We start from the raw sequence: 25,973 nt of genomic DNA, 5'->3' as shown, positions 1-25,973 counted from the left end.
CAGAGCCATTTGGGGTGGCAATGGCAATGCTGCTTATAGTGTGTTGTGGTGCCTGCTGCACTTACCATGCCAACCCCCCCCTCCCAGGCTATGCTCCTGTTCCCGTGAAGTCCATTGGTGCTGTGCCAATGTCCACACACTTTTCATATCCTTCAAATCACACAAACTATGTCAGAGAAGGTTTGAGAGAGCTTGAAGTTCTCACACATTTACAAACAGAGATGGATTCAAGGGACTCAGATTCCTTTCCTGGTAGTCAGAGATCAAAAGCTTTGAAGGGAGGTCTGTGCCTGGAACCTGACTTAAACATCAGGGCAGGTGAGTTGCAAAGTCTATTTCTATGGCCATCTTGGTGCTTGGCAGCTGCAGGAAGTGGTACCCTTATAAATGTGGTAGCCTTAAGATGGAATCCTGTAAATTATGACAGAGGCACACAACTACCTTCATACAGGTTATAAAGTGACATATAGCGCATATTATATGACTTTTCCCATGGCTACTACATGCCCAGTGATGGAGTGACTAGCCCTTCACACTTGAAGGTTGAATGAGAATTCTTTGGCCAAATCCAAGAGGTTCATGGAAGACCTGGGGATTAATCTGTCCTACAACTTTGCTACAAAAGGCAGTCAGCACTCTGAACATCTGAAATGCATGATGTAAATGCTAGCTCCTTTCATTACAGGCATGCATCACTTAACAGTAATGACAGACCACATGTAAGACAGTGGTCAGAGCACAACAAAGAGGCTCAATGGTCAGGTCTCCCATAGCCTGCAGCAGAGTGTCTGTTTACACAACAAAGAGGCTCTTAATGCAAGGAAGAGGCAATCTGTCTCCAGTAGCCTGTACAGCCAGCTAGTGTCTGGCAAGGTGTTTCTGTTCATACCACAAATGCACTATATTGGGCTGAATGTTCACTTAACGACCTAATCCATAACAACGGGGATCAAAGAACGTATCCCTGTTGTTAAGTGATGCACACCTATATTATCAAAACTGGCCAAGCTAAATAAGGGGGGCAGTATACCCAATGTGTTCCCACAGTGGTGAACTTCCTTGTTCGGTTGAATAAATCTCAAAGAGCAAGTTCATTTTAAAATGTAGCACTAGGATCAAACTCTTTCATTCATTCCAAGTGCAGAACCGGACATTACCTTTCTTTTTATTATTTGCTGAATACTATCTCATGGAGCCCATAAAAGAAACACAATTCTAGAAGTCTGTGAAACAAACAAGCCTCAAGGCAATATAAGATAATTGTTACAGAAGAAGGATATCCATTTCCTTCAACTTTTCAAATTTTTAAAGTTTAAAAATTGGAATGGAATGATCGTATTTTCTGAATGTTAGCTGCTATGGGAACTCCTGTCAAAAAATGAGAGAGAAATTGAATGGAAAAGAAAATGCATTCCCTGGGTCATGTAGGGCAGCAATTTCCCTACAAAACCAAAAATAATACAGAAAAAAGAAATGGTCTAACTGTGTAACTTATCTCATTGGATTCCAAAGACTGGGAACTAAGTAGGAATCCTTTCAATTGACCAAGAGGTCAATCATAATCAACTTTCAAGCACTGACCTAGCCACAATGCAGCCCCACGAGGATGCCCTCTTGACTGCTTCCCCACTGCAGGATGCAGTGTGCACCACACTGACACAGCTATGTCAGTGCTGGAAAACTGGATAGGATTGTGCCCTGTGTCAACTGACGCAGTCTAAAAGTTTCCAACTGTATTGATTATTAATGTTTAATAATTATTATATATTAATAATATAGCTAGTAATTGATAATATTTAATCACCTCTCCATTGAATAAAATTGCTTTGCTGCATATAGTCTTTATACATAGCAAGGTTTTTCAAGAAGTTGTGCGTTGCCCCCTTCAATGGACGACCAGTTAAAATGTCATTAAAAATTTCACAGAGTTTGCCAGCTGCAGTGTCTGGAGGCTTGTAGACAGTGACGCCTCCATCTTCTGAGTATTTTTTTTCCGCTGAAACAAAACCATGAAAAGATCAATTTCTGGAAAGTTCTTTTTCCAGTACATAACACTTTATAAGACTGGTCATGAATTTATGTTACCATTTTCTAAGAAAAAAGTGTCATCACAATGGGACTCTCCCTGAAAACGAAAGGAAAATCTAGTAGCATTTACAAGAATTATAATGTTGTAAGATACCAAAAGACCACTAAATTCTCTCCATAATTCTACCTGCTGCATGCTCTGGGTTAGCCCTGGAAAGGATCAGATCATAAGATAAATAATTTAGGAATGAGAATAGCCACTTGCTTAGACAGATTACTTCCAGGCAACTCTTTTAAGCAAGCCTGCCTATTTCTATTGACTTACTTGCAGAAAGAACTTGGTATTTTGCATTGGCAAATGGAAGGGGAGGCAGTTGGGAGCACAAACCTTCTGGGAACAAATTCCTTGAAAAGAGGCTTGAAATAATATTCTGGTTTCTAGGAGTCGGTATCAATTTTTAAGGCAGGAGACCTCAGTGAAATAGGGCTGTGGCTTTCAAACGTTTTGGACTGGTGGCTCCCTTGTCCTACTGGGCCATTGGCTACAGCTCCCCATTAGGGCCACAGTCCTATACATTGTATAGGGCAATGTGCTTTTTGAGAGGCTCCCCTGGCTGGTTTCTGCAGCTTCCCAGGAAGCCATGGCTCACAGTTTGGTAACCAATGAAATAGGGGGAAAGGTATTCACATTTCTAGGCAGTGCCATCACATAGTTGTTTTTGTCATAGTTAATAATAATAATAATAATAACAACAACAACTTTATTTCTACCCCGCCTTTCTCCCCGAAGGGATTCAAGGCGGCTTACAACATATTAAAAACAATTTAAAAACAAATAAAAACATATTAACACATACTAAAAACAGCAGTCAGAGTAAAAATAGGTAAAAAGAGCATAGAGCAGCAGCAAGTCATAAAAGAATCAGGCCTGTAAAAAAATATTAAAAGATGTTAAAAAGATGTTAAAAGGCCAAGAACTCAGAAGGCCTGTTTAAACAGAAGGGTCTTCAGGCCTTGCCGAAAGGTCTCAAGAGAGGGAGCCATTCTTAAGTCAAGGGGAAGGGAGTTCCATAGCGTTGGTGCCACTACTGAGAAGGCCCTATTTCTTGCAGCCGCCCCACGTACCTCCCTAGGCGGCGGCACTTGTAAAAAGGCCTTCTCTGATGACCTGAGAGGGCGAGCCGGATTGTACAGGAGCAGGCGATCTCTAAGATACCCTGGTCCAGAGCAGTATAGGGCTTTAAAGGTCAATACCAGCATCTTGAATTGGGCCCGGAAACGAATGGGCAGCCAGTGCAGCCGCTGGAGAAGCGGACTGACAGGGTCGAACCGCCTACCTCCAGTAACCACACGGGCCGCCGCATTCTGCACTAGTTGCAGTTTCCGAACCGTCTTCAAGGGCAGCCCCACATAGAGTGCGTTACAGTAATCTAATCTCGATGTCACCGAGGCATGGATCACCGTGGCCAGGTCTGCACGATCCAAGTACGGCCGCAGCTGGCGCACCAGCCGAAGCTGAGCGAAGGCCCCCCTAGCCACAGCCGCCACCTGGGAATCCAGGAGCAGCTGCGAGTCCAGGTGGACCCCCAAGCTGCGGACCTGCTCCTTCAGTTGTTCATTTAAGAACTGACAAGTAATAAGAATAATTTTTATCAAAAGAAAGAAGCAGTTGCATCATTGCTATTTGCTCAGATACTCTCAGGATCTTGCAAGGAGGGGCTTGTCCTGCAATTCTTTTTTCCTAACAGAAGGTTCAGCAAGGGAGTATTCCTAAACTCCATTATTACAATAAGGCCGCAATCCTAACCAACTTTCCAGCACTGACATAAGGGCAATGCAACTCTGAGGTAAGGGAACAATCCTTTACCTTGAGAAGGCCTCCGTGACTGCCCCCCCCAACTGCAGGATGCAGCACATGCTCCACTGGAACAGCTATGCCAGTGCTGGGAAAGTTGGTTAGGATTGCACCCTAAGAGAACTAAAAATTGATATCAAAATGTTTGGACTTTTCCCATCATTCAGAGCCTCCAAGGATGCAGAAACTCTAACTGGATTCATTAGCAGCCAGACTGGGCTCCTGTTTCCACTCATGGAGGTAGAGTTTGCCCAGAAAACAATGGCCAGTACACACACCGTGGTCACAGCATCTGTATGAGGCTATATGTTGATTCCCTTTAATCCAGGTTTACTGCAGTTATATGTTGTGCTACTGAGAGATTCTCAACCTCTTTGAGCCTGGATAAATGACTTGGGGCCCAATCCTATCAACTAGCATTCCATCAGCACAAAGCCCTCTATATTGGCACTGTAGATGCCGCAGTGTTGCACACAATGGGGCTGCCAGTGTAAATGGCTGGTGGCCGCACTCCACTGGAGTGCCTAGCCATCTCCAGAAGAAGGGGTGAGCAGTGGGTGGGGAGGGACTGCAATAGGAGGGAACAAGAGGTGTGTTGAAGGAGGGAGGTGCTGGATTTTGTGGCAATCGTGCATGTTGGATCCCATCCCCCATTTTTTTACCTACCCCTCCCCCTAGCTGTCCCCGGATATATGCCAGCTATATAGCTGGATAGGTCCAAGGAGACCCAAAAACCATCAGGGGGCCTACACAGAGGTAAGGGGAAAATACATTTCTATTATATTTACCTAGTTTTATTATTTATGTGTATGTATTTTAATAGTATATTGTAAGCTAATTTGGATGTCATTTGGGCAAAAGGCAAGATAGAAATTAAATAAAGAAACAAAGGAAGTGAAAGAGATTCTGTTCTGCATAGAGGATGTCCCGGGTTTCAATTCCCAACATGGAAGAGAAAATCCTGCCTGCAAATTCCTGCCTACAACCTTGAAGTACAGCTTCCAGTCAGTCTTGACAATATGGAAGTCTATGGTCCAATAGTTGGATTCTCTTGAAAGAAATGTCTTATGGCATGACAACAAAATTCATTACTTTATAGGATCAAAAGTAAGGCTGGCAGGATGTTATCCACCTTTAGCTCTCCTGTTTAAAGCAGAAAACTGCTGTGCAAGCAATAAAGTATAAAGTGATCAGTAGTGAAAATCTTACTTTCTGACATGTCTTTGACCCATCGTTCCCAAAATTCTTCTGATGTTGAGGACCAGTACAAACCATCCAGCAGATTCAGAGAGAAAACATTGCTCCAGATACCTGCAAGTCCAACCACACAAGGGTAAGCAGCTGTATCATTTCATATTAAACAGTAGCATCTCTCACCAAGACCAATGAATGTACAAGACCTCACTAAAACAAACTAATTTTCTGACATCAGCTGAAAATGCTTTGGCAAGTTACAAAAAAGACCTGGAATGCTGAAAGCAGACTGGTTGAAGTAAACATGCACAGAACCCCTCTATATAACTGAGTTCTGGTAGGAGGAAGTTGCAAGTCATGCATTCACATAGTTGTCTGAATCTGTGTTATCATAAAAACATATGCACTAGACTACAGGTGAGGAAGGAGCAATCAGGTCATCCACTCTTGAGAGTGCATTTCTTCTACTGAAACATGAAATCAGCTGCAATGTGATACGATTACTTGGTTTTTTCCATGCATAACATTATGGAGTCCTTCCACTTTCCTTGTCCAAAAGGATAGTATAATATTTTGGATAGTATAATAAATAGTGAGATATCGCCCTCACGCACACCCTATTGCCTCAGTTGCATCATCTGATTTGAGAGTGGCTTCCAATCCCTCAGTGCACAGAAGTTGTGAATGAAGTATCAAGAATCAATTACAGAAGAGCACAGATAACTTTGAAAAAAAGATCAACTGCCAGAGATCAACTTGTTGTGCTGCAGCTTCCAGTTTAGCTTATAAGCAACAGATTACCTTCCAGATAACAAATTCGAGACTCTGGGAGCCTCTTCATCAGTTTTCCCATGAAGAATTTGCTATCAAAATCTTCTGCACGAATGTAGGCACCATATTTCAGGAACCCGACTTCATAAGGATTGAATTCCATCCATTCTGCAACCAAAAAAGCACAAGAAGCTTTCATGCCCCACAAGTCAGTAGGTATAAATGCCACACCAATCTTTAAAGAAAAGAAGGAGAGGGGACCCAGGAAGTTACAGGTCAGTCAGCCTAATGCCTGTTCCAGAGAAGATGGTAGAAAGCCTCTGTAAAGATTTAAAAAACCGCATAGAAGTACAAGCCTTGCTGAGGGAGAATCAGCATGGCTTCTGTAAGGGTAAGTCTTGCCTCAGAAACCTTTTAGATTTCTAAAATCTAAACTTTACAAACTTCTACAAACTGCTCAGCAGGCATGTGGATGTGGAAGAACCTGTGGATATTCAGAAGGTATTTGACACAGTCCCTCACCAAAGGCTGCTGAGAAAACTTTCACAATCAGAGAATAGGAGGGAAGGTCCTCCAATGGATTAAGAATTGGTTGAGGACCTGGAAACAGAGAGTGAGTTTCAAAGGGCAATTTTCACAATGGAGACAGGTGAAAAGTGGTGCACCCCAGGCACCTGTCCTGGGACCAGTGCTTTTCAGTTTGTTTATAAATGAACTGAAGATATGGACAACAGTGAAGTGGCCAAGTTTGCAAATGACACTAAACTTCTCTGGGTAGTAAAGAACAGAAGGGATTGTACTTCACACCAGAAGGGATTGAGGATCTCACCAAACTGGGAGAATGGGCAGCAAAATGGCAGGTGTGTTTCAATGTAAGTGCAAAGTAATGTATATTGGAGCAAAAAAATCAAAACTTCACATATAAGCTAATGGGACCTGAGTTTTCTATGGCAGATCAGGAGAGAGATCTTGGGGTGCTGATGGAACAGGTTGATGGTGGCAGTGAAGAATGCCAGTTCCATGCTTGGGATTATTTAAAAGGGAAAATAAAATAGCCAATATTATAATGCGACTGCACAAATCAATAAAAAGGCCACATCTGGAGTACTGTGCTCAGTTATGGTCACATCTCAAAAAGGACGTAGTGAAACTAGAAAAGGTGCAGAAGAGTAACTAGAATGATTATTGGGCTGGGGCACCTCCCTTACGAGAAAAGGCTATGGCATTCGAGGCTCTTCAGTCTAGAAAAGAGGTGCCTGAGGGGGGACATGACTGAGACATACAAAATTATGCAGGGGATGGATACAGTGGATAGAGGGATGTTCCTCCCCCTCTCATACAACACCAGAACCAGGGGACATCCACTTAAATTGAGTGTGGGGAGAGTTAGACAAAAGAAAATATTTCTTTACCCAGTGTGTAATTAGTCTATGGAACTCCTTGCTACCCAATGTTGTAATGGCGTCTGGCCTTTAAAAGTGGACTAGACAGATTTACAAGTTTAGGGTAGCCCAAACAGGTAGTCCTAAGTATGGGCCTTTGGCCAGCGCTGAATCTGGCCCATATTGATTCTACTACAGCCTAGAATAAGGCATTTGCCAAATGGTACACTTCATATTTGGTCAACATGATCCTTCAATAAGGAGCTACAATGGCACAACAGGAGATGCTCACATGTTGCATGTGTTATACATGAGCTGCACTCACCCTATCCACCTGCACACACTGATGTGTGATGCTGAGCACAGAGGGAGCAAGGAGGACAAGGAGCACTGTGGCTTACATAGCTACACCTACCTCTGAAATCAAAGGTACTGATGTCTTTGTCTTTGACATTCATGGCTGTGTAGATAGGCAACGGGTTCTGGCCTTGATTAATAGCCGAGCGTTGTTCTGACAGTTTGCTCTCATTGGGCTATTATAAAAAATGTGGGGGGAAATTCAGAATAAATATGGAAGGCTATACCTCAAAATGCAATAAGAAAGATCTTTGTCTGCAAGTGGAACTTTACGTTTATTATCTTAGATCATTTAACCAAAGGTTATTTAACTTTATTATGCAACTTTTTCCTTATGATATCAGGCACTTACAGCAGCCTTTGCCAAACTGTGGGTCACAAGATGGGTGACCCACACCATCTGGGTCACTGGCTGGGCTCTTATCCTCCCTTTTGTCGGAATGGCTCCAAATTGTAGCCATTCCAGAGGCACTGGACAGCTCCAATGGCTTCTTCCAGGTCTCACTAGGCCAGTGACCCACTCTACCATCCTCTGTGAGGCTTAGAATGGCCTGCAGAAGCCTGAAAGTCACTTCTGCCATTCTGAGGCCCACATAGGCCAGTAGAGGGTCACTGGTCTTGTGCGACCCAGAAGAGGCCCCCTGCCACCTCCCACTGCAAAGGACAAGGTAGGTCATAGTGCCAATAAGATTTGGAACTGCTGACTTACAGTGATTTTGGGTGAACTTGAATGGCTTTGGAATGAGTTAGAATTGTCCCCATTACAATTAATGGAATAATTGTACCCTTCCAGTTTTTTGCTACAATGACCATTTTCAGAAATGAATTAGGTACAGATGAAAGGAGGGAAGACTGTACGAAGCTTCATTCTTGTATCTACATCAGTCCTTAGTTTAAACCAGAAAGAATAACATGAATAGTATTTTCTTATAATACGTTATAAACATACTTTATCATATAAGAAAGCTTCTAGGACAAGGGCCCAGAGGGCTGTGAAAGATGGAAGGTACCCCATTTCTGCCCTCTCAACCAACTCTTTGTGATAGACCTTCAGCCGTTCGATGGAAATATAATCCCACTTGCTCTTCAATATCTGGGGTTTAACTGCTTGGATGTGCTCTTCTAGATTCTTCTGTGACCAATTAGCATCTTGATACAAATTTTTCAAAGTCCTGAATGGAGGAGGAAAGTCTGCAGTTACAAAACAAGTGCTTGCCTACTAATAGCATTCCACGAATATTGATCTTTCAAATAAAAATGCTACAGAATCAACTTTTTCAACACTTACAAAACAAGACATCAGGGCTGCTCAACATATCCTGGAGCCCACAACTCTTTCAAAATTCTACCGTCTCTCTATCCATAATCCTTATATTTGGAATTGATGCCCCCTCCCCAAGGAAGATACTTGCTGAAAGGCATTGATAAGTTCAACTGTAAATTTTCATTTTGTACTTACCGATAAATTTTCATTTTGTACTTGACTGAGATCCACCTCTCATTTTTTCTGGATGAGAGGCACGATGGCTAAAGCAGGATTTGTCCAACCCACCACCACCACCACCAAATCCCAGTGGGCAGGCATAAATGAAAACCAAGAACTAAAATCTGTGCATAAATTATGTCGAATTTAGCTGGTCTGTGACATCCATTTTGTCTCTGGATTATGTCCAGTATCAGTGGGGTTCTCATTAATTAGTTCTTACCAGGTCGATCCAGAAGCACTGGTGATATAGGAAACACAATCCAAAATGTTCAGTTTCTGGAGTGCTAACAGGTTACCATACAACGCTGTCATTGCTCTGAGTCCACCTCCTGTTGCCATAACAGCTACCACTGGGACCTGTTACAGAAAATAAGCAAGTAGGTGTCTGAATCCCCCTTGACCCTTTTCAGTGATAGGGACCCAATCAGGCCTCAGAGTTCAGTGAGGAGAAAGGGATTAGCGCACCCTCCTACCTCTTCTACCAGTCTTCTGTCTACTTTCTTGGGCTTAGCCTGGTCTCAGCCCCACTGGGCAGCCTTGAGGTAGCCTGTCCAGCTTCATCATATTTTGTGTTGCATGTGAAGGTTGTACATAAGAACATAAGAACATAAGAACAGCCCCACTGGATCAGGCCATAGGCCCATCTAGTCCAGCTTCCTGTATCTCACAGCGGCCCACCAAATGCCCCAGGGAGCACACCAGATAACAAGAGACCTCATCCTGGTGCTCTCCCCTACATCTGGCATTCTGACTTAACCCATTCCTAAAATCAGGAGGTTGCGCATACACATCATGGCTTGTACCCCATAATGGATTTTTCCTCCAGAAACTCGTCCAATCCCCTTTTAAAGGCGTCTAGGCTAGACGCCAGCACCACATCCTGTGGCAAGGAGTTCCACAGACCGACCACGCGCTGAGTAAAGAAATATTTTCTTTTGTCTGTCCTAACCCGCCCAACACTCAATTTTAGTGGATGTCCCCTGGTTCTGGTATTATGTGAGAGTGTAAAGAGCATCTCCCTATCCACTCTGTCCATCCCCTGCATAATTTTGTATGTCTCAATCATGTCCCCCCTCAAGCGTCTCTTTTCTAGGCTGAAGAGGCCCAAACGCCGTAGCCTTTCCTCATAAGGAAGGTGCCCCAGCCCCGTAATCATCTTAGTCGCTCTCTTTTGCACCTTTTCCATTTCCACTATGTCTTTTTTGAGATGCGGTGACCAGAACTGGACACAATACTCCAGGTGTGGCCTTACCATCGATTTGTACAACGGCATTATAATACTAACCGTTTTGTTCTCAATACCCTTCCTAATGATCCCAAGCATAGAATTGGCCTTCTTCACTGCCACCGCACATTGGGTCGACACTTTCATCGACCTGTCCACCACCACCCCAAGATCTCTCTCCTGATCTGTCACAGACAGCTCAGAACCCATCAGCCTATATCTAAAGTTTTGATTTTTTGCCCCAATGTGCATGACTTTACACTTACTGACATTGAAGCGCATCTGCCATTTTGCTGCCCATTCTGCCAGTCTGGAGAGATCCTTCTGGAGCTCCTCACAATCACTTCTGGTCTTTACCACTCGGAAAAGTTTGGTGTCGTCTGCAAACTTAGCCACTTCACTGCTCAACCCTGTCTCCAGGTCATTTATGAAGAGGTTGAAAAGCACCGGTCCCAGGACAGATCCTTGGGGCACACCGCTTTTCACCTCTCTCCATTGTGAAAATTGCCCATTGACACCCACTCTCTGCTTCCTGGCCTCCAATCAGTTCTCAATCCACGAGAGGACCTGTCCTCTAATTCCCTGACTGTGGAGTTTTTTCAGTAGCCTTTGGTGAGGGACCGTGTCAAACGCCTTCTGAAAGTCCAGATATATAATGTCCACGGGTTCTCCCGCATCCACATGCCTGTTGACCTTTTCAAAGAATTCTATAAGGTTCGTGAGGCAAGACTTACCCTGACAGAAGCCATGCTGACTCTCCCTCAGCAAGGCCTGTTCGTCTATGTGTTTTGAGATCCTATCTTTGATGAGGCATTCCACCATCTTACCCGGTATGGATGTTAGGCTGACCGGCCTATAGTTTCCCGGGTCCCCCCTCTTTCCCTTTTTAAAAATAGGCGTGACATTTGCTATCCTCCAATCTTCTGGCACTGTGGCCGTTTTGAGGGACAAGTTGCATACCTTAGTCAAGAGATCTGCAACTTCATTCTTCAATTCCTTAATAACCCTTGGGTGTATGCCATCAGGGCCCGGTGACTTATTGATCTTTAATTTATCAATGAGGTCTGAAACATCTTCTCTTTTAACCTCTATCTGACTTACCTCCTCGGTTAGGAGGGGCCGTTCGGGCAGCGGTATCTGCCCGAGGTCTTCTGCCGTGAAGACAGATGCAAAGAACTCATTTAATTTCTCTGCCATCTCTAAGTCTCCTTTTATCTCCCCTTTCCCTCCCTCACCATCCAGAGGGCCAACCGCTTCTCTGGCGGGTTTCCTGCTTCTAACATATTTGAAGAAGCTTTTATTATTCCCCTTAATGTTGCTGGCCATGCGTTCCTCATAGTCTCGCTTGGCCTCCCCTATCACCTTCTTACATTTCTTTTGCCACAGTTTATGTTCCTTTTTATTCTCTTCATTAGGGCAAGACTTCCATTTACGGAAGGAAGCTTCCTTGCCCTTCACAGCCTCTCTAACTTGGCTGGTTAGCCATGCGGGCACTCTCCTGGATTTAGTGGAACCCTTCTTTCTTTGCGGTATACACCTCTGCTGGGCCTCTATTACTGTTGTTTTAAGCAGCCTCCATGCATTCTGGAGAGACTGGACTCTTTTTACCCTCCCTTTCAACCTAGGGTTGTGGATGACCACAAGCAAAGTTGGGGCAATGCAGCTTATGTACCACACCCAAGTCAAATAGTCGTTTGACACCAATTTCTTCTAATGCCATTTACAGCCTGAACATGTGTTAAATATTTCATTTCAGCATTAAAAGTTCAGTGCTTAATTTTGAAAATGAGAGCTGTCTGTATTTAAATCTACCTACAAGCTACATCTTCTGTTTTGGAAGCTTGTACTCTTGGGGCCTATATTCCCGAAAAGGAGCGTAAAAATAAACACAAATAAATTAGTTGGCCATAGACATTTTTGCCCCTGAAGGGAGAAGTCAAAATGAAAACCTGCTGTGCCCTGGACAGCCCACTGAGATGGACACTGGAGGCCTGAAAACTGGAAACCCCCTATGGAATCCTTTTCCCAAAGTGACAGTTGGTTTTTGGACAGACTAATCCTGTCCCTAACCCAAAAGTATGGGGAGATTAATTTTAGAAGGAAAGAAGTTTTGTGGGTGCTCTCTTGCCTTTTTCCCCCCTCTGTGACATGTTTCATGCTGACTCAAGAGCTCAGCACTAAATGAATGTCATGCCTACTTCAGATACAGACCCAGTTCAATTATTCCAATGACCAAATCAAATGTAGTAGATGTCCCCTCACACCATCACAGAGTGTTCACACACACACACCTCATCCTCAGGAAGGTATCTTCTCAGGTTAAACAGTTTATTGAAGGCATCAGCAACCACTTGCTTCCTTTTGTGTAGGAAATCCTGTTCCGCAGCACATAGCTCATACCCCAAACGCACATCGAGATTCTGTGACCTGGAACAGAGAGACCGATCGTGTCATCAGACAGGTGTAGATTCTTTTCATTGGTTCCTGTGTGTGTGCGCGCGTGTGCGTGTCCTTTACAGCAACTGTACTTTCACAGGCTTCACCTAACAATTAAGAATATTGAGTCAAATTTGCAACCTAAAAAACCAGCCTCCCAACTGAAGGCATATTTTACTACTGACATGGATGCTCCTCTTTTCAAGCACAAAGCACAACTGTTTATCTGGGAATTGCACACAGTTTTCCAGGTATTATTTAGCATAAAAGGAGGTTGTGTTGTTTCCAAGGAAAAGAAAGTCAGGGCTGGACCAGTTGGGGTACCGGCTGAGGTCTTATTTCAATCAGAAAGCCAACCCAGCTGAGGCCCTCCCTAACCCTCAGTACCAGGACAGGACATGAGCTGCTATAATGAACTCAGCTTAAGACTTCATGTAATGTCTGAGGGCTCCCAGCAACATGGTGTCCTGACACTGACTGTTGCCACAGACTGTTCCCATTACTGTGCTGGTTTGCAATCTTGTTCCCATAGCTTGGCTGAACAAGGGTGCAAATTTGATAAGATACAAACAAATGATGCACAGATCAGATTTCCTAGATCTGTCTGCCTAGTGATGCGCAACTAACTATTTATTTCTGCAGGTCAGTGACAGCTGTATAGAACTGATCGCATTTTGCATTGAATGCATGCAGAGGGGGAATGAAACTGGGCCTGCTGTGGTTCTACCCCTGCTCCCTATATGCATTCAGTATAACCTGCAGAAGAGCAAACACACGGATTCTGTACAAATGACAGGGAACCTTTCCTATCCAAGAGTTAATGCATTGTGCATGCAGATCATTCAAGTGTGGGCTCTCTTCCAGGTCGCGTGTGGGCTCTTTTCCAGTGCACCCAGGAGGTGGAGCCAGCAAGCATGAGCGACTGAGCACAATTCCACTTGCCCAGGCCTGGCCCAGGTTCTTTTGGCATTTGAGCCAGTGCATTATGGCTGTCCGTTCCCCCCCAGCCACCCACCCTTGTTCTTCTCCTCTGGGCATGCAAAGCACACCAGCTTGCTACTGCCTCATATTTTGGAGCTCATTAGAGAGCCAGACCTGTGCGAACCAAACAACATGGCTGAAGACAGACTGCTGAAGGTAATCTGAGAATTTCCAGCTTCAAGCAAAGAGTAAGACACAGAATGCCAACCAGCCTTATGGAGAGAACTTCACATGTTCAGTGGCCACAGGTTTTACATAACATGAATGGCACTGTAACATGAGGCCATGTCCTACCAGAGACAAGAGAGGATAAGATGGTAAGAGGTGACTGGTCCAGCTGCAGGTCACTGAACTATCTGACGAAAGAGGAGGTAACACCGAACAGGCATCCAGAAGAAGGGAATGATACCAATAGCAAGGAAACAAGAGCCAGCAGAAAGGGTTAAAAAGGGATCCAACAGCAGTTCATCAGAGATGGCTGACCAAAACAACAAGGCAACAAGCATATGCATGAAGCAACTTGAGTTAGCTTTCATCAGCAGCTGATGATGGAGGGAGTGAGGGGGCAGCAGATCTAGGGTGACCTTCACCCTCTGCCACCACTTCCCTCCAGCCCACCCCAGACACAAGCCACATGGATCTGTTCCCCCCTTGCTAAATTAAGTGAGAATCAGATCAGCCACTTCCCTCCCTTGATGAAGGAGTGTGTCACTACACCTCCCCTCACTCCCTACTTGCATGGTATGTAAAGGGATGTGATCTTTTTAAACCCTGTGCAAGGATGGACTGAGGCAAAGGGGCAGCAAATCACTCCTTCCTCACATTGTGTTTGAAGGGAATGGGCAATGGCTCAGGCCCTGGCAGGACAAATTCTGAACAACACAGTCCTGGAACGAGCTGGAATCCCTAGCATGTATGCACTGCTGAAACAGAGACGCCTGCGTTGGCTCGGTCATGTTATGAGAATGGTTGATGGCCGGATCCCAAAGGATCTCCTCTATGGAGAACTCGTGCAAGGAAAGCGCCCTACAGGTAGACCACAGCTGCGATACAAGGACATCTGCAAGAGGGATCTGAAGGCCTTAAGAGTGGGCCTCAACAAGTGGGAAACCCTGGCCTCGGAGCAGCCCGCTTGGAGGCAGGCTGTGCAGCATGGCCTTTCCCAGTTTGAAGAGACACTTTGCCAACAGTCTGAGGCAAAGAGGCCCATAGCCAGGGAGACAGACCAGGGACAGACTGCACTTGCTCCCAGTGTGGAAGGGATTGTCACTCCCGAATTGGCCTTTTCAGCCACACTAGATGCTGATCCAGAACCACCATTCAGAGCGCGATACCATAGTCTTTCGAGACTGAAGGTTGCCAACAACAACAGGCCCCTCCAATAAGATCTTTGAGCTGAGCTGGATCATCTTTCAACCAGCAACAGCAAAGTCTGCATGACATGAATGTGGCTTCATTTCAGCTGATAGACTAGAATCTTACCATGACTTTGAGAACCAACTGTTTCAAGCAGAATGGTGGCCCCCTTCCCTTATCCATGCCCTCGAGCTAGCAGCACCAGAAAGAACACAAGAACAGGCATGACTTACCAGTCAATTACCTGGAGATACAGCTCCAGAGCTCCACCCTGAAACTAAACAATACCCACATGAAGACTTCATAATTGGAGACATAAAAGGACAAATAAATTAGGCATTCAGAAGAACAAATACCAGGAAGGAGCATCATGCATGATAATTGGAGATGTGGCAATTGTTTGGGATGACTGTCCCTGCAGAGTCTGGGGGAGAGGGCTTTCATCACAACTTTGGAGGAAGTGGGAGGCAGTGGGGGAAGAGGAAGAAGAGCTGATGATGGCAAAAAGAGGAAGCAGCAGCAGCCACCACCAGGGCAGCATTGACTCAATATCTTTCTCTTTGTACCTTCACAAAAGGAATCATCATGGCAGGGGAGAGCAGGAAAGTGAGCAGGAAGAAACTTTTGGCAGGAAACAATCCCTTTAAAACTGGGCTGAAACAATCCCTTTAAAAGGGCTGTAAAACCCTGCAGAGAATCAAGCACCTTTTGAAACCACAGCTTACAAATGTCTTTTTAAAAAACAAGAGGGTAGAGCACTTCAGTAGAAGAGCACAGGAAGGTGTTTTAAATGGGTAAAGTGGGAGGGAAAATCTGCTATGTCTACTGGTATACCTCTTGCATATCTACTGTTGAGGGGAGGATTTGCAGACAGTGGGAGGGACAGTAGCAGCAGGGAATAGAATGGATGAATAACCCAAGAGCTTTCTGTAGTCTGGTTTAGCAGGATGAGTATTGACAAAAAGACTGCAATAACTGCAACATGTGGAAGCACCATTGCCATTTCACATGTGACAATGAGCAGAAAAGCAAAAGCAATATAAGCAATCAAAACACTGTTCCTTGCAAGAAATGCAATACATGTGAGGTAAGAACATGAGACGAGTCAGGCCAAAGGCCCATTCAGTCCAGCTTCCTGTATCTCATAGTGCCTCCCTGATATTCAGAGATGCAACAGGCAACCTCCAAAACATTGATATTGCATACAATCATGACTTAAAACCTGTGGTGGATCCCCTTTTAAAGGTATATAGGTCAGGTTCCATCAAAACATCCTGGGATAAGGAATTCCACAGATTATGATTAATTAACTAGCACTTGAAAAATATCCTTGTTCTTATTCTGAAAGTCTGAGCAACTGCAGAAACCTTTTTTTCTTTGCCGTTCTGATCCTTCTGAAGGTTATTTGCTTCTTCCTTCTGCCAAAACAAACTTAGAGCCCAATTTTGTGCATGTGTACTCAGAAGTCCCATTATATTCAATGGGATTTACTCCCAGGTAATAGTGGATAGGACTGCAGCCTTACATTCCAGGTGTGCCCAGAAGGGCCTTATTTATTTATTTGAAGAGATTTATACCCTGCCTTTCCTTCAGTCATGTAGGCACAGCAGGTTGAACATCCGATGGACCTAATCAAGATACTCCTGGATAGAAAGGGTGTACATCGAGATAAACCGCAAAAACTCCAGACGCTCTGCTTTCTCCACCCCCCCCCCCAAAGGTGAAGGCTCTGGGGATGTATTACAGTCAGAGCAAAGGAGAAGGAAAATATCAAGTGCAGACAGAAAGTAAACCTGACCACCCCCCCACCCCCCCACAGCTTTGCATTTCTGGACATGTAGAGGAGAATGAACTTAAGAGAGAAAGAGAAACAAGTGGATTTAAGAGACACGAGGAATACCCACAGGCGGGATAATAAATAAAGAACTAACAACTAAAAGGAAAGAAATCCAAAAAGAGACTGTAAGAATGGAGACAGCATATTTATGGAATAATAGTGTAAATATCCAGTTGAGAAGATTTTAAAGATTGGAAGATGGAAAGAGACATTTAAAAGATTTTTTAGAAGTTGTTGTCTGCAGTTGTAAGACAGAGGAAAGACTGCTTTGTTCACCTTGTTGTTTTTTGGGGGGACTGTTTAACACTCCAACAATATTTGTTTTGGTTACATGAGATAACAGAGAGACCACATTTCTTGATTTCTAGTCAAACGCTACAGCTGTTTTTCCTGTCAAGATATTTAAAGAGAGTATACCAACACCCAGTGGAGACTTAAGGAAAAAAATAAATAATTTAAGACTTCAAAAAGTTATAAAGAAAGAAACAATGGCTTCAAGGAGACTTAATACATTGGAAGGGTTACAAAAAGGAAAATCTCTCCCTAAATCTCAGGGGAGAGAACTGAATTCAGAAACTATTTAAGAAGTCTTGGAGAAGATGTAGAAAAGACTGGAGAAGAAGGGAAATTTGAAGCATTATATCAAGAATTTCAAGGGATGAAATTGCAGGTGCAGATATGTCACATTTGGATACAATGTGGAAAGAAACAGAGAGAGAGATAAAAGGGATAAATGACAGAAAGTGTATGAGAAAAAAATTCAAGGATTCAGAAACCAGGGAGCACAAGAATCAAGACATGCTTGCACTGATGGAACAGGTGCAAAATGAATAAATTTTAAGATTTAGAGCAGAAGGGAGAAGAGATAAAAACCAGAATGAAAGAGATTCTAGCAAATTTTCTTCAAATAGATTCTGATGATTTTGGGTTTGATTTTGGTGTCCCCACAAAGGGATTGAAGACAAATCTGAAAAAGAGATTAAAAATACTAAAGGGAAATTGCCAAAAAATTTCTTACTTGGTAGAGGCTTTAGGGATGGTGGACATTTGGCAACAGATGAATGGGAATGCAAAAGAGTTCACTTATTATTCAGAGACACACAGATCATTTTCAAGAATTGATATGTTTCAGGTGACAAAGGACCTAGCAGTTAAAACATCTAAAACAAATTTTACCAAAACTTTTTCAGATCATAACTCAGTAACTATGGTGATTAAGAAGAAAGCTACAACATACAGATAGAGATTGAAAGAGTTATTGTTGCAAAAGGAGAATATAAAAAAAAGAAGCTAAGCAGAAATTAAAGGAATTTTTTTTCCAGTTGAATATGAACAAAGGGACAGTGTCAAGAATAGTTTGGGATGCAAGTACAGCCTTTATGAGAGGATATTTTATTCAGAAAACTACTGAATGGAAAGAAGAGACAAAACAAGCTCCAGAAGATTGAAGAGGAAATCTAAAAAAAAAAAAGAATATGAGTTGATAAAATCTCTGGGTGATAAAAAGTAGTACAACAAACAACAGCCTTACAGCATCAAATATCTTTGATGACAGTGAATCAAATGGAAGTTTGCTAAACAAAGATATTTTGAATATGCCAATAAACCAGGAAAATGACTGGCCCATAAACTGAGGGAGGAGAGAGAAAGGAGAGTAATTTCAAAACTGCAGGAGGCAGAAAAAAATGTATACTGCCCAGGAGGACATACAAAAAAAATAATTACAAGATATTATGCTAATTTTATATAAAAGTCAAAAAATAGATCAAGAACAAGTAAAAAGTTACTTGGATAAACAGAACTTACCAAAGGTGTCTGAAGAACAAAGAAGAATTTTAAATGACAGAATAACTTTGTGGGAAGTTGCAGAGGCAATAAAGAAAATTAATGCAGATAAGACTCCGGGACTAGATGGCCTAACAGGCAGATTCTATAAATGTTTAGAAGAAGAAGTAAGCCTACCATTGCTAAATACAATGAATGATATTTTATAGACTGGAAAAAACACCAGAGTCATGGAAAGTGGCAAATATAACTTTGATAACTTTGTCCTCTTGAAGGACAAGACTTAATGGATATAAAAAATTTTAAAGAATGGCAGAAAAACGTGGTGGGATTTATATGGTGAGGGGAAAAACTGAGAGTGAAGTTTAAGATTTTGCAGGATGCTAAAGAAAGAGGAGGCTGAGGACTGCCGGATTTGAAAATTTATTATGCTTTGTGTGACTGAAAGAATGGTTGTTGCTGTGAAAAAGAAAACGAATTTAGAAAGATATGATTTAAGATGTACTATAAATATCCATGCCAATCACAATAAATTCAAAATAATGTTGAATTTAAGAATCACTATGTTAGGCATGCATTGTGGAGGATATGGAATCACTATAAAAGCAGAATCTACAGCAAAATTCCACTCTTGACTTCACTAGAGGTAGCACCCTTTGGTCTAGGAACAGTACTGAGAGATAAATGGTTATTATATAGAAATATATTGAATTTTACACAAGGACAATGCAACCTGAAATCTAGAGAAGAATTGATAGAAGAGGGTTTTAACTGTAAATGGTTCCTATACGTACCATTAACGGAAAGATTTAAAATTGATTAAAAATTATATGGATTTGGAGAGGGAGAATCAATACTGGAACAACGATTAAAAGCACAAGGGCAGGTAATCTCTAAAATATATAAATGGTTATTAAAATTTGAAACGGAAGATGAACAGCTTAAAGAATATGATTCAATGGGCGAAGTACATGGGTCATGAACTTTCAATGGAAAAATGGGAGAAACTATGGACAAAGCAAATAAAATTTACTTTGAATGTCAATATTAAGAAAAATGTATACAAGAAGATTTACAAATAGTATATCATGCCAAACAAATTAGCAAAAATGTATGAAAGTATGACAAATAGGTGTTGGAATTGTAAAAAACAAGGGGGAACTTTTTACCATATGTGGTGGACATGTTCTAAAGCAGGGGTCTCCAAACATTTTGGCCAGAGGGCCGCATCAAATATCTGGCACAGTGTTGAGGGCAGGAAAAAAATTTAAATATAAAATTTAAATAAATAAATTAGAGATGGAACTTAGATGAGTGAATAAATGAACGAATGGCTATTCAACCTCTCCGGCCCTCAGAACACCCTCCTGATGCAACCAGAGCACAGTTCCAGTCATGTTTGGCCAAGTGGGTCAGAGGCTTTCAGGGGACAAGAGGCTGGCCGTGGGCTGGACACAGGCTTGCCGTGGGCCGCATCTGGCCCATGGGCCAGGGTTGGGAGACCCATGTTCTAAAGCAAAATAAATATTGTTCACAGATATGGCTGATTTTGAAAACAGATGTACAATTGAAGCCTGAAGATTTTTTGTTGGACACGATAGATGAATATGTGGAAAGAAGTGAAATTTTGCTCTTATATCTAAGTGCAACTACAATACTTTATGCACAATAGTGGAAAACCATGGATATATCGTCAATTGAAGAATGGTGGACGAATATTATGGGCTTCGCAGAAATGGATAAACATAAGTTAAAAGAGACTTAAGAGAAATCAACAAAAACTTTTATGAATGACTGGAAAGAATCATTGACGTTTTGCAAGAGAGAGAGAGTGTAATGATAGGCGACCCAATCCTGAGCTGCCCAGTGCACAGGGCTGCAGCAGCGCCAAAATAGGCTCCGCTGCATCCAGCACAGCCCAGACAGCGGTCGCTGCCTCTTCAGGAGAAGGGGACTTTTGTCCCCTTCCCCCGTGTAAAGCAAATAGCCCCACAATGGGGCTACTCGATTCTACAATGACCCAAGTGTCAGCGTAGAATTCAGAGCCTCCGTGTCAGGCAAACAGCCTGACACGGAGGCTCTGGACCTGGTGGAGCAAGGCTCCACCAGTCCCACCTCCCTCCCCCAACACACATCCTCCCCACCCTACCCATCCTCCCTCCACATCCCCCACCACAGAACGCTTCTTCCCCACCTTCCCCCAAGCCCCCACCTACCTCTCCACTGCCCAGTGGTCTACATGACTGCTGAGCAGCGGAGCTCTGGTGCTCTACCAGCACTAGCCCAGCACCAGCCAGCGCAGGGCTAGAACTGGCGCTCCCCTGGTGCTAGGGCCTGCAAACACCATTCAAAGCGGACTGAATATAATTTGGGTGTGTATCATATATTAAATTTTTCAGCAATGGTGAAGAAGCCTGATTAAAAGAAACCACACTTACCTCCTCTCGTGGTAGGCGTACTTTGACTTCTTGTCCCAATGGAAACTGTTTCAAGGGCAGAACTAATGGATAGGCCGAGTCAGTCCCCTCTTCATGTGAAATGCTCTGGGTGAAGGAGGAAGATAAGAACTTTGGCTGAACACAAAAAAATGATCAGATAAATTGGGGAGAAAAACGCAACTCTACTAAAGATACAGTTGTTAATTTTGACCTGCCTTTGAACAGAAATGGGCCTCTAAGGGCACAATCCTAACCAGGTCTACTCACAAGTAAGTCCTATTTTGTTCAATGGGGCTTACTCTCAAGAAAGTGTGGTTAGGATTGCAGCCTAAATGAGTTAAGTTACAGCTATACATTCAGAGGCAATCTTAGATTTGCATTGTATCCTGAGTCAACTTGCCAACTATTTTATGCAGAGACATTCCTCAATCTTTTCTCCTGGATTTGCCCACATTGCTTTTCTGTTAACCATTTTTGCCCAATGTTGCATAGATGCAACAGGGATCAGATGTATACAGAAATTCACATCTGCCCCGGGAGGCGGGGGTGGGGCCAGAGGCAACTGAATGGCTGTGCTTTTCTGAGCTCTTGAAAGCTCTTGGGAAAGCATGCTATTTCCTGCCAAAAAACCTTGGGTCCGAGGAGATCCGAGGATCTGTGATCAGGAGAGATTCCATCCTACAGATGGTGTACGGTTTCGGAGAGGAAGGGTCCAGCCAGGGGCTGTTTTTTCTCCAAGGGAACCCAGCCATCAGTGTCAGTGTTGATGAGGATTCATGTTGAAACTCAGCTGAAGGCTCCAAGCAGGGAAAGACATTGGAAGAACTAAGTGAGTGTTGTTTTGCTGTGTATGTCTGGCATTGATTGATTAACTGACTGCATGATTAAGCTTTTGCCTGAGGGAAGAAGAAGGAGGGCAGGTTTTCCCCATCTGGGAAGAGGAAAGAGGGGGGAGGCTTTCTCCGAACATTTGTTTGCTTGTGTGAGAAGAAGCTTTGGAGGAGACCTTCCAAGTTTGTTATGGAAATATGAGAACATAACTCTAACTTTACAAATCTAAAACTTAGTTTCGTTTTCCTGTGGAGATCTTGGAGTGCCTGTGGAGAGGGCTAAAGAACTGCATTTCTTTGTTTGGCAAAAGTGGCTTCATTGTTTGAATTGCGGTTGATATAGCTACAAAGGTAAGCAATAGAATTAAAACAACAGAAGAAGAATAGAACATCGGGGACATCTAGTGGATGTAAAAAGACATTGCAAGGATAAGAACAGGACTTGACAAGTGAAGGAAGGAGGACAATACGCTGAGGACATCTAGTGGCATTAAAAATATTACAAGGCAAAGGTTTTATTTGACTTAAAATTTCCTTGTGTTGGTTTTTATGGGTGAACAGTTGATTTTTTGATGATATGATGTGATGTATGGGTAACTGATAGTGATATATGTGATAACAGATATTTGAGTTTTACAGGAAAGAAGATATAAGAAGGAAGAAAAGGATGACAGGAAAAGGAGCAAAAGTTAGGGGCTCTCCCGCCCTGGAGTCAAACTTGGGAAAACTAACACAAGAGGAACCAAAAGGGAAAGACTGGAAGCAGACAATACAAGACAATATAGAAAAATTAGTGGCAATGGGACAGCAGCACACAAACCAATTTCTGCAGGTTCAAGCTAGTCTGGATGTTTTAACTACACAACTAAATGACTTTAGTGTGCAACTGAAAGCTGCTAAAGGCCAAGCAGATGAGAATACACAAAAGATTAGAAAATTAGAAAAAAAGACAACAAAAGATCAATCTAGAACAGGTGTGCCCAAACCCCGGCTCTAGGGCCACTTGTGGCCCTCAAGGCCTCTCAATGTGGCCCTCAGGGAGCTCCCAGTCTCCAGTGAGCCTCTGGTCCTCTTGAGGTTTGCTGGATCCCACACTGGCCCCACGCAACTGCTGTCAGTGTGAGGGTGACCGTTTGACTTCTCACATGAGCTGTGGGATGAGGGCTCCCTCCACTGCTTGTTGTTTCATGTCTGTGATGCAGTAGCGGCAGCAAAGGAAAGGCTGACCTTGCTTTGTGCAAGGCCTTTTATAGGCCTTGAGCTATTGCAAGACCTTCATTCATTCATATAAGTTCATCTTTAATATATTCATTTATGTAAACTTATGTAAATTTATTCAAATTTTAAATGTAAATTAATTCTTCCCCCCCCCCAGACCCCGACAGTGTCAGAGAGAAGATGTGGCCCTCCTGCCAAAAACTTTGGACACCCCTGATCTAGAATACTGGAGATAGAACAAAACCAATACGATGGAGAGGCAACTTTAATGGAAATTCAGATGGAGAGTGCAGCTCGAGCGGTGAAAATACAAAATGTACTAGAACAGAAAGGGGAAGATACACGACGTCTGAGTGGTGATTTAATATCAGAGTGGATTGACACGCCAACAGAGGAGATACTCATGGATCTGGACTCAGCTAGAAGAGTGAGCACTTTTTATCTAAGAAAACATGGAACTACCAAGAAAAATCCATGTGAAACTCATCAGAACTTTTTACAGAGATAAAATATTGAAGATCTCACAGGAAAAGGAATGGTTGGTGGAGGGTAGCAAAGTGAAAATTCTGAGACATGTCCCATGGAGAGTGAGAAAGAAGAGAAAAGAATATGAAGAGCTAGCAAAATTTTTAAGAGGAAAGCAAATACCATATAGATGGCTTCTCCGGGAAGAAGAGAATTTTTTCAATTCCAGTCACAGAGATATAAATTCAACAATGAAAGCAGAAAATTTTTTAGTACAGTGATGAAAGGTGAGACAAGAAATGAAGAAAATGAGGAAGAGGAACTGAGAAGAACTAGAAAGTGTAGAAATGGAGCTGGAAGAAATCATATGATTCAGAGACAACTGAGGAATCAGAGAAGGAAGAAACTAGAGGGGCAAGGAGGCATTCACCGATAGCAACAAGAAGATGACAAAAAGAGAAGGTGAATAGATAAATGACATTAAGAGGCTAAACTAGAAGAGGAACAAGATTAGAAGATATGTATTGATTGATTAGATATATTGATATATGATTGCCTGCACCCTCCAATGGTGTGTTTTTGTTTTTTTTGTGTTATGTATTGAGTTTGTGCTTGTTATGTGTTTATTTTTGTTGTTTTTATTTTGGAAAATAATTAATTAAAAAAAGAAATAAACATCTGCCCCACATCTGTGGGACAGGCAAAAAAGTGTTAAGTTCTTAAACCAGTGGTTCCCAAACTGTGGGTCAGGATCCACTGATGAGTCACAACCTGATTTTTATGGGGCTGCCAAAGGGTGATGGAAAGATCAGATAACTAATCGCCTCAAGCCCTGAGGCTTTTGAAAAATTAGATACTGTAGCTCAGCCATTTTCAACCACTGTGCCATGGCACTCTAGTGTGCCACAAACTGCCCCAGGTGTGCCGTGGGAATTTGGGAGAGGGTCATTTATCAATAGGACCATTGGGGGATGTGAGCCCCCATTGACAGCACAGTGTACCTTGTCAATTGTCAAAAAGTTGAGGGTGTGCCTTGACCATTTTAGTGCATTGCCAGTGTGCTGCGAGATGGAAAAGGTTGAAAAATCACTGCTGTAGCTACTAATTGTCCTGCAAGGAGCTCAACTCCTGCAGTTTGCAAGATAGCTGCTAACTGCCCTGCAAAGAGCTGAGCTCCTGTAGTTTTCAAACTTGTGTAAAGCGATAAAGTTCAAGGGTCTTTTTTCTGGTTATTATTACTTATAAATAAATAAAATATTATTTCTTTCTAGATCTCTTTATTAAAGTTCCAGGTGTCATTTTAAAAAGTGGGTCCTGGAGCTAAGACGTTTGGGAACCACTGTCTTAAACAATACTGTTGGTACAGTCCATTAATACACTATCAAAGATCTGAACTGTGTTAAAGTACTATGCAGTCTAGTACAGCCCTATACAGTACTGTCTATCAAGCTTTTAGACTTCTTGATCGAACCATCACTCTTGTGGTTTTTTCTGGAGGAAAAATCTTTTTCTGGAGGAAAAATCCATTATGGGGTACAAGCCATGATGTGTATGCGCAACCTCCTGATTTTAGAAATGGGTTATGTCAGAATACCAGATGCAAGAGAGGGCACCAGGATGAGGTCTCTTGTTATCTGGTGTGCTCCCTGGGGCATTTGGTGGGCCGCTGTGAGATACAGGAAGCTGGACTAGATGGGCCTATGGCCTGATCCAGCGGGGCTGTTCTTATGTTCTTAACTACAATTCCCAGGAGGCCTTGCAGGTCTCTTGTTACCTGGTGTGCTCCCTGGGGCATTTGGTGGGCCGCTGTGAGATACAGGAAGCTGGACTAGATGGGCCTATGGCCTGATCCAGTGGGGCTGTTCTTATGTTCTTATGTGGTTCAGTCTAGCAGCCTTTATGCTGTCCGAATTAGCATTCCAACACTGTATACTCTTTTACAGTCCCAGTGTGTGCAGCCTGGCTGCTCCTGCAGGCAGCAAGTAGCTGACAGCCCACTCCTAAGCAGCCCATTGCGCCCAGATTGTCGTGGTGCCGAAATGACTGCCACAGCATCCTGCACGCAACAGGGCAGCCACCAGCAGCTCCTCAGGAGAAGGGGACTTTTGTCCCCTTCCACTGGATAAGGCAAGTAGACCCACAATGAGGCTACTTGATTCTGCAGCAACTCTTGGGCTGCCGTAGAATCAAGAGTCTCCATGTCAGGCCCACGTCAGGCCAGGCTCCGTAGTCTTGCCTCTCTCCACCTGGCATGCCTCCTCCCCGCCCTCTCCCCACCCTCCCTCTCCCCTGAAATGCCTCCACACCCTCCTACACATCAGCACTAACC

At 43.2% G+C, this 25,973-nt stretch overlaps 1 protein-coding gene across 1 annotated transcript in view; it reads right to left on the bottom strand.

Moving 5' to 3' along the window:
* Window positions 1–25,973, bottom strand: part of LOC136639843 (cytosolic phospholipase A2 beta-like) — a 69,223-nt gene that overhangs the window by 6,420 nt on the left and 36,830 nt on the right. Inside the window, exons 8-16 of the mRNA XM_066614458.1 lie at window positions 21,132–21,236; window positions 15,305–15,342; window positions 12,590–12,725; window positions 9,294–9,430; window positions 8,537–8,759; window positions 7,646–7,763; window positions 5,879–6,016; window positions 5,093–5,194; window positions 1,805–1,996 (exon numbers count right to left, since the gene is read on the bottom strand). Coding sequence (XP_066470555.1) covers window positions 1,805–1,996; window positions 5,093–5,194; window positions 5,879–6,016; window positions 7,646–7,763; window positions 8,537–8,759; window positions 9,294–9,430; window positions 12,590–12,725; window positions 15,305–15,342; window positions 21,132–21,236 — 1,189 coding nt within the window. The remainder of the gene's footprint in view (window positions 1–1,804; window positions 1,997–5,092; window positions 5,195–5,878; window positions 6,017–7,645; window positions 7,764–8,536; window positions 8,760–9,293; window positions 9,431–12,589; window positions 12,726–15,304; window positions 15,343–21,131; window positions 21,237–25,973) is intronic.

This window comes from Tiliqua scincoides, chromosome 1 (assembly GCF_035046505.1).
Source record: "Tiliqua scincoides isolate rTilSci1 chromosome 1, rTilSci1.hap2, whole genome shotgun sequence".
Classification (NCBI taxonomy): domain Eukaryota; kingdom Metazoa; phylum Chordata; class Lepidosauria; order Squamata; family Scincidae; genus Tiliqua; species Tiliqua scincoides.
The sequence above is the reverse complement of the archived record's forward strand: the minus strand, read 5'-3'. Positions and strand labels throughout refer to the sequence as shown.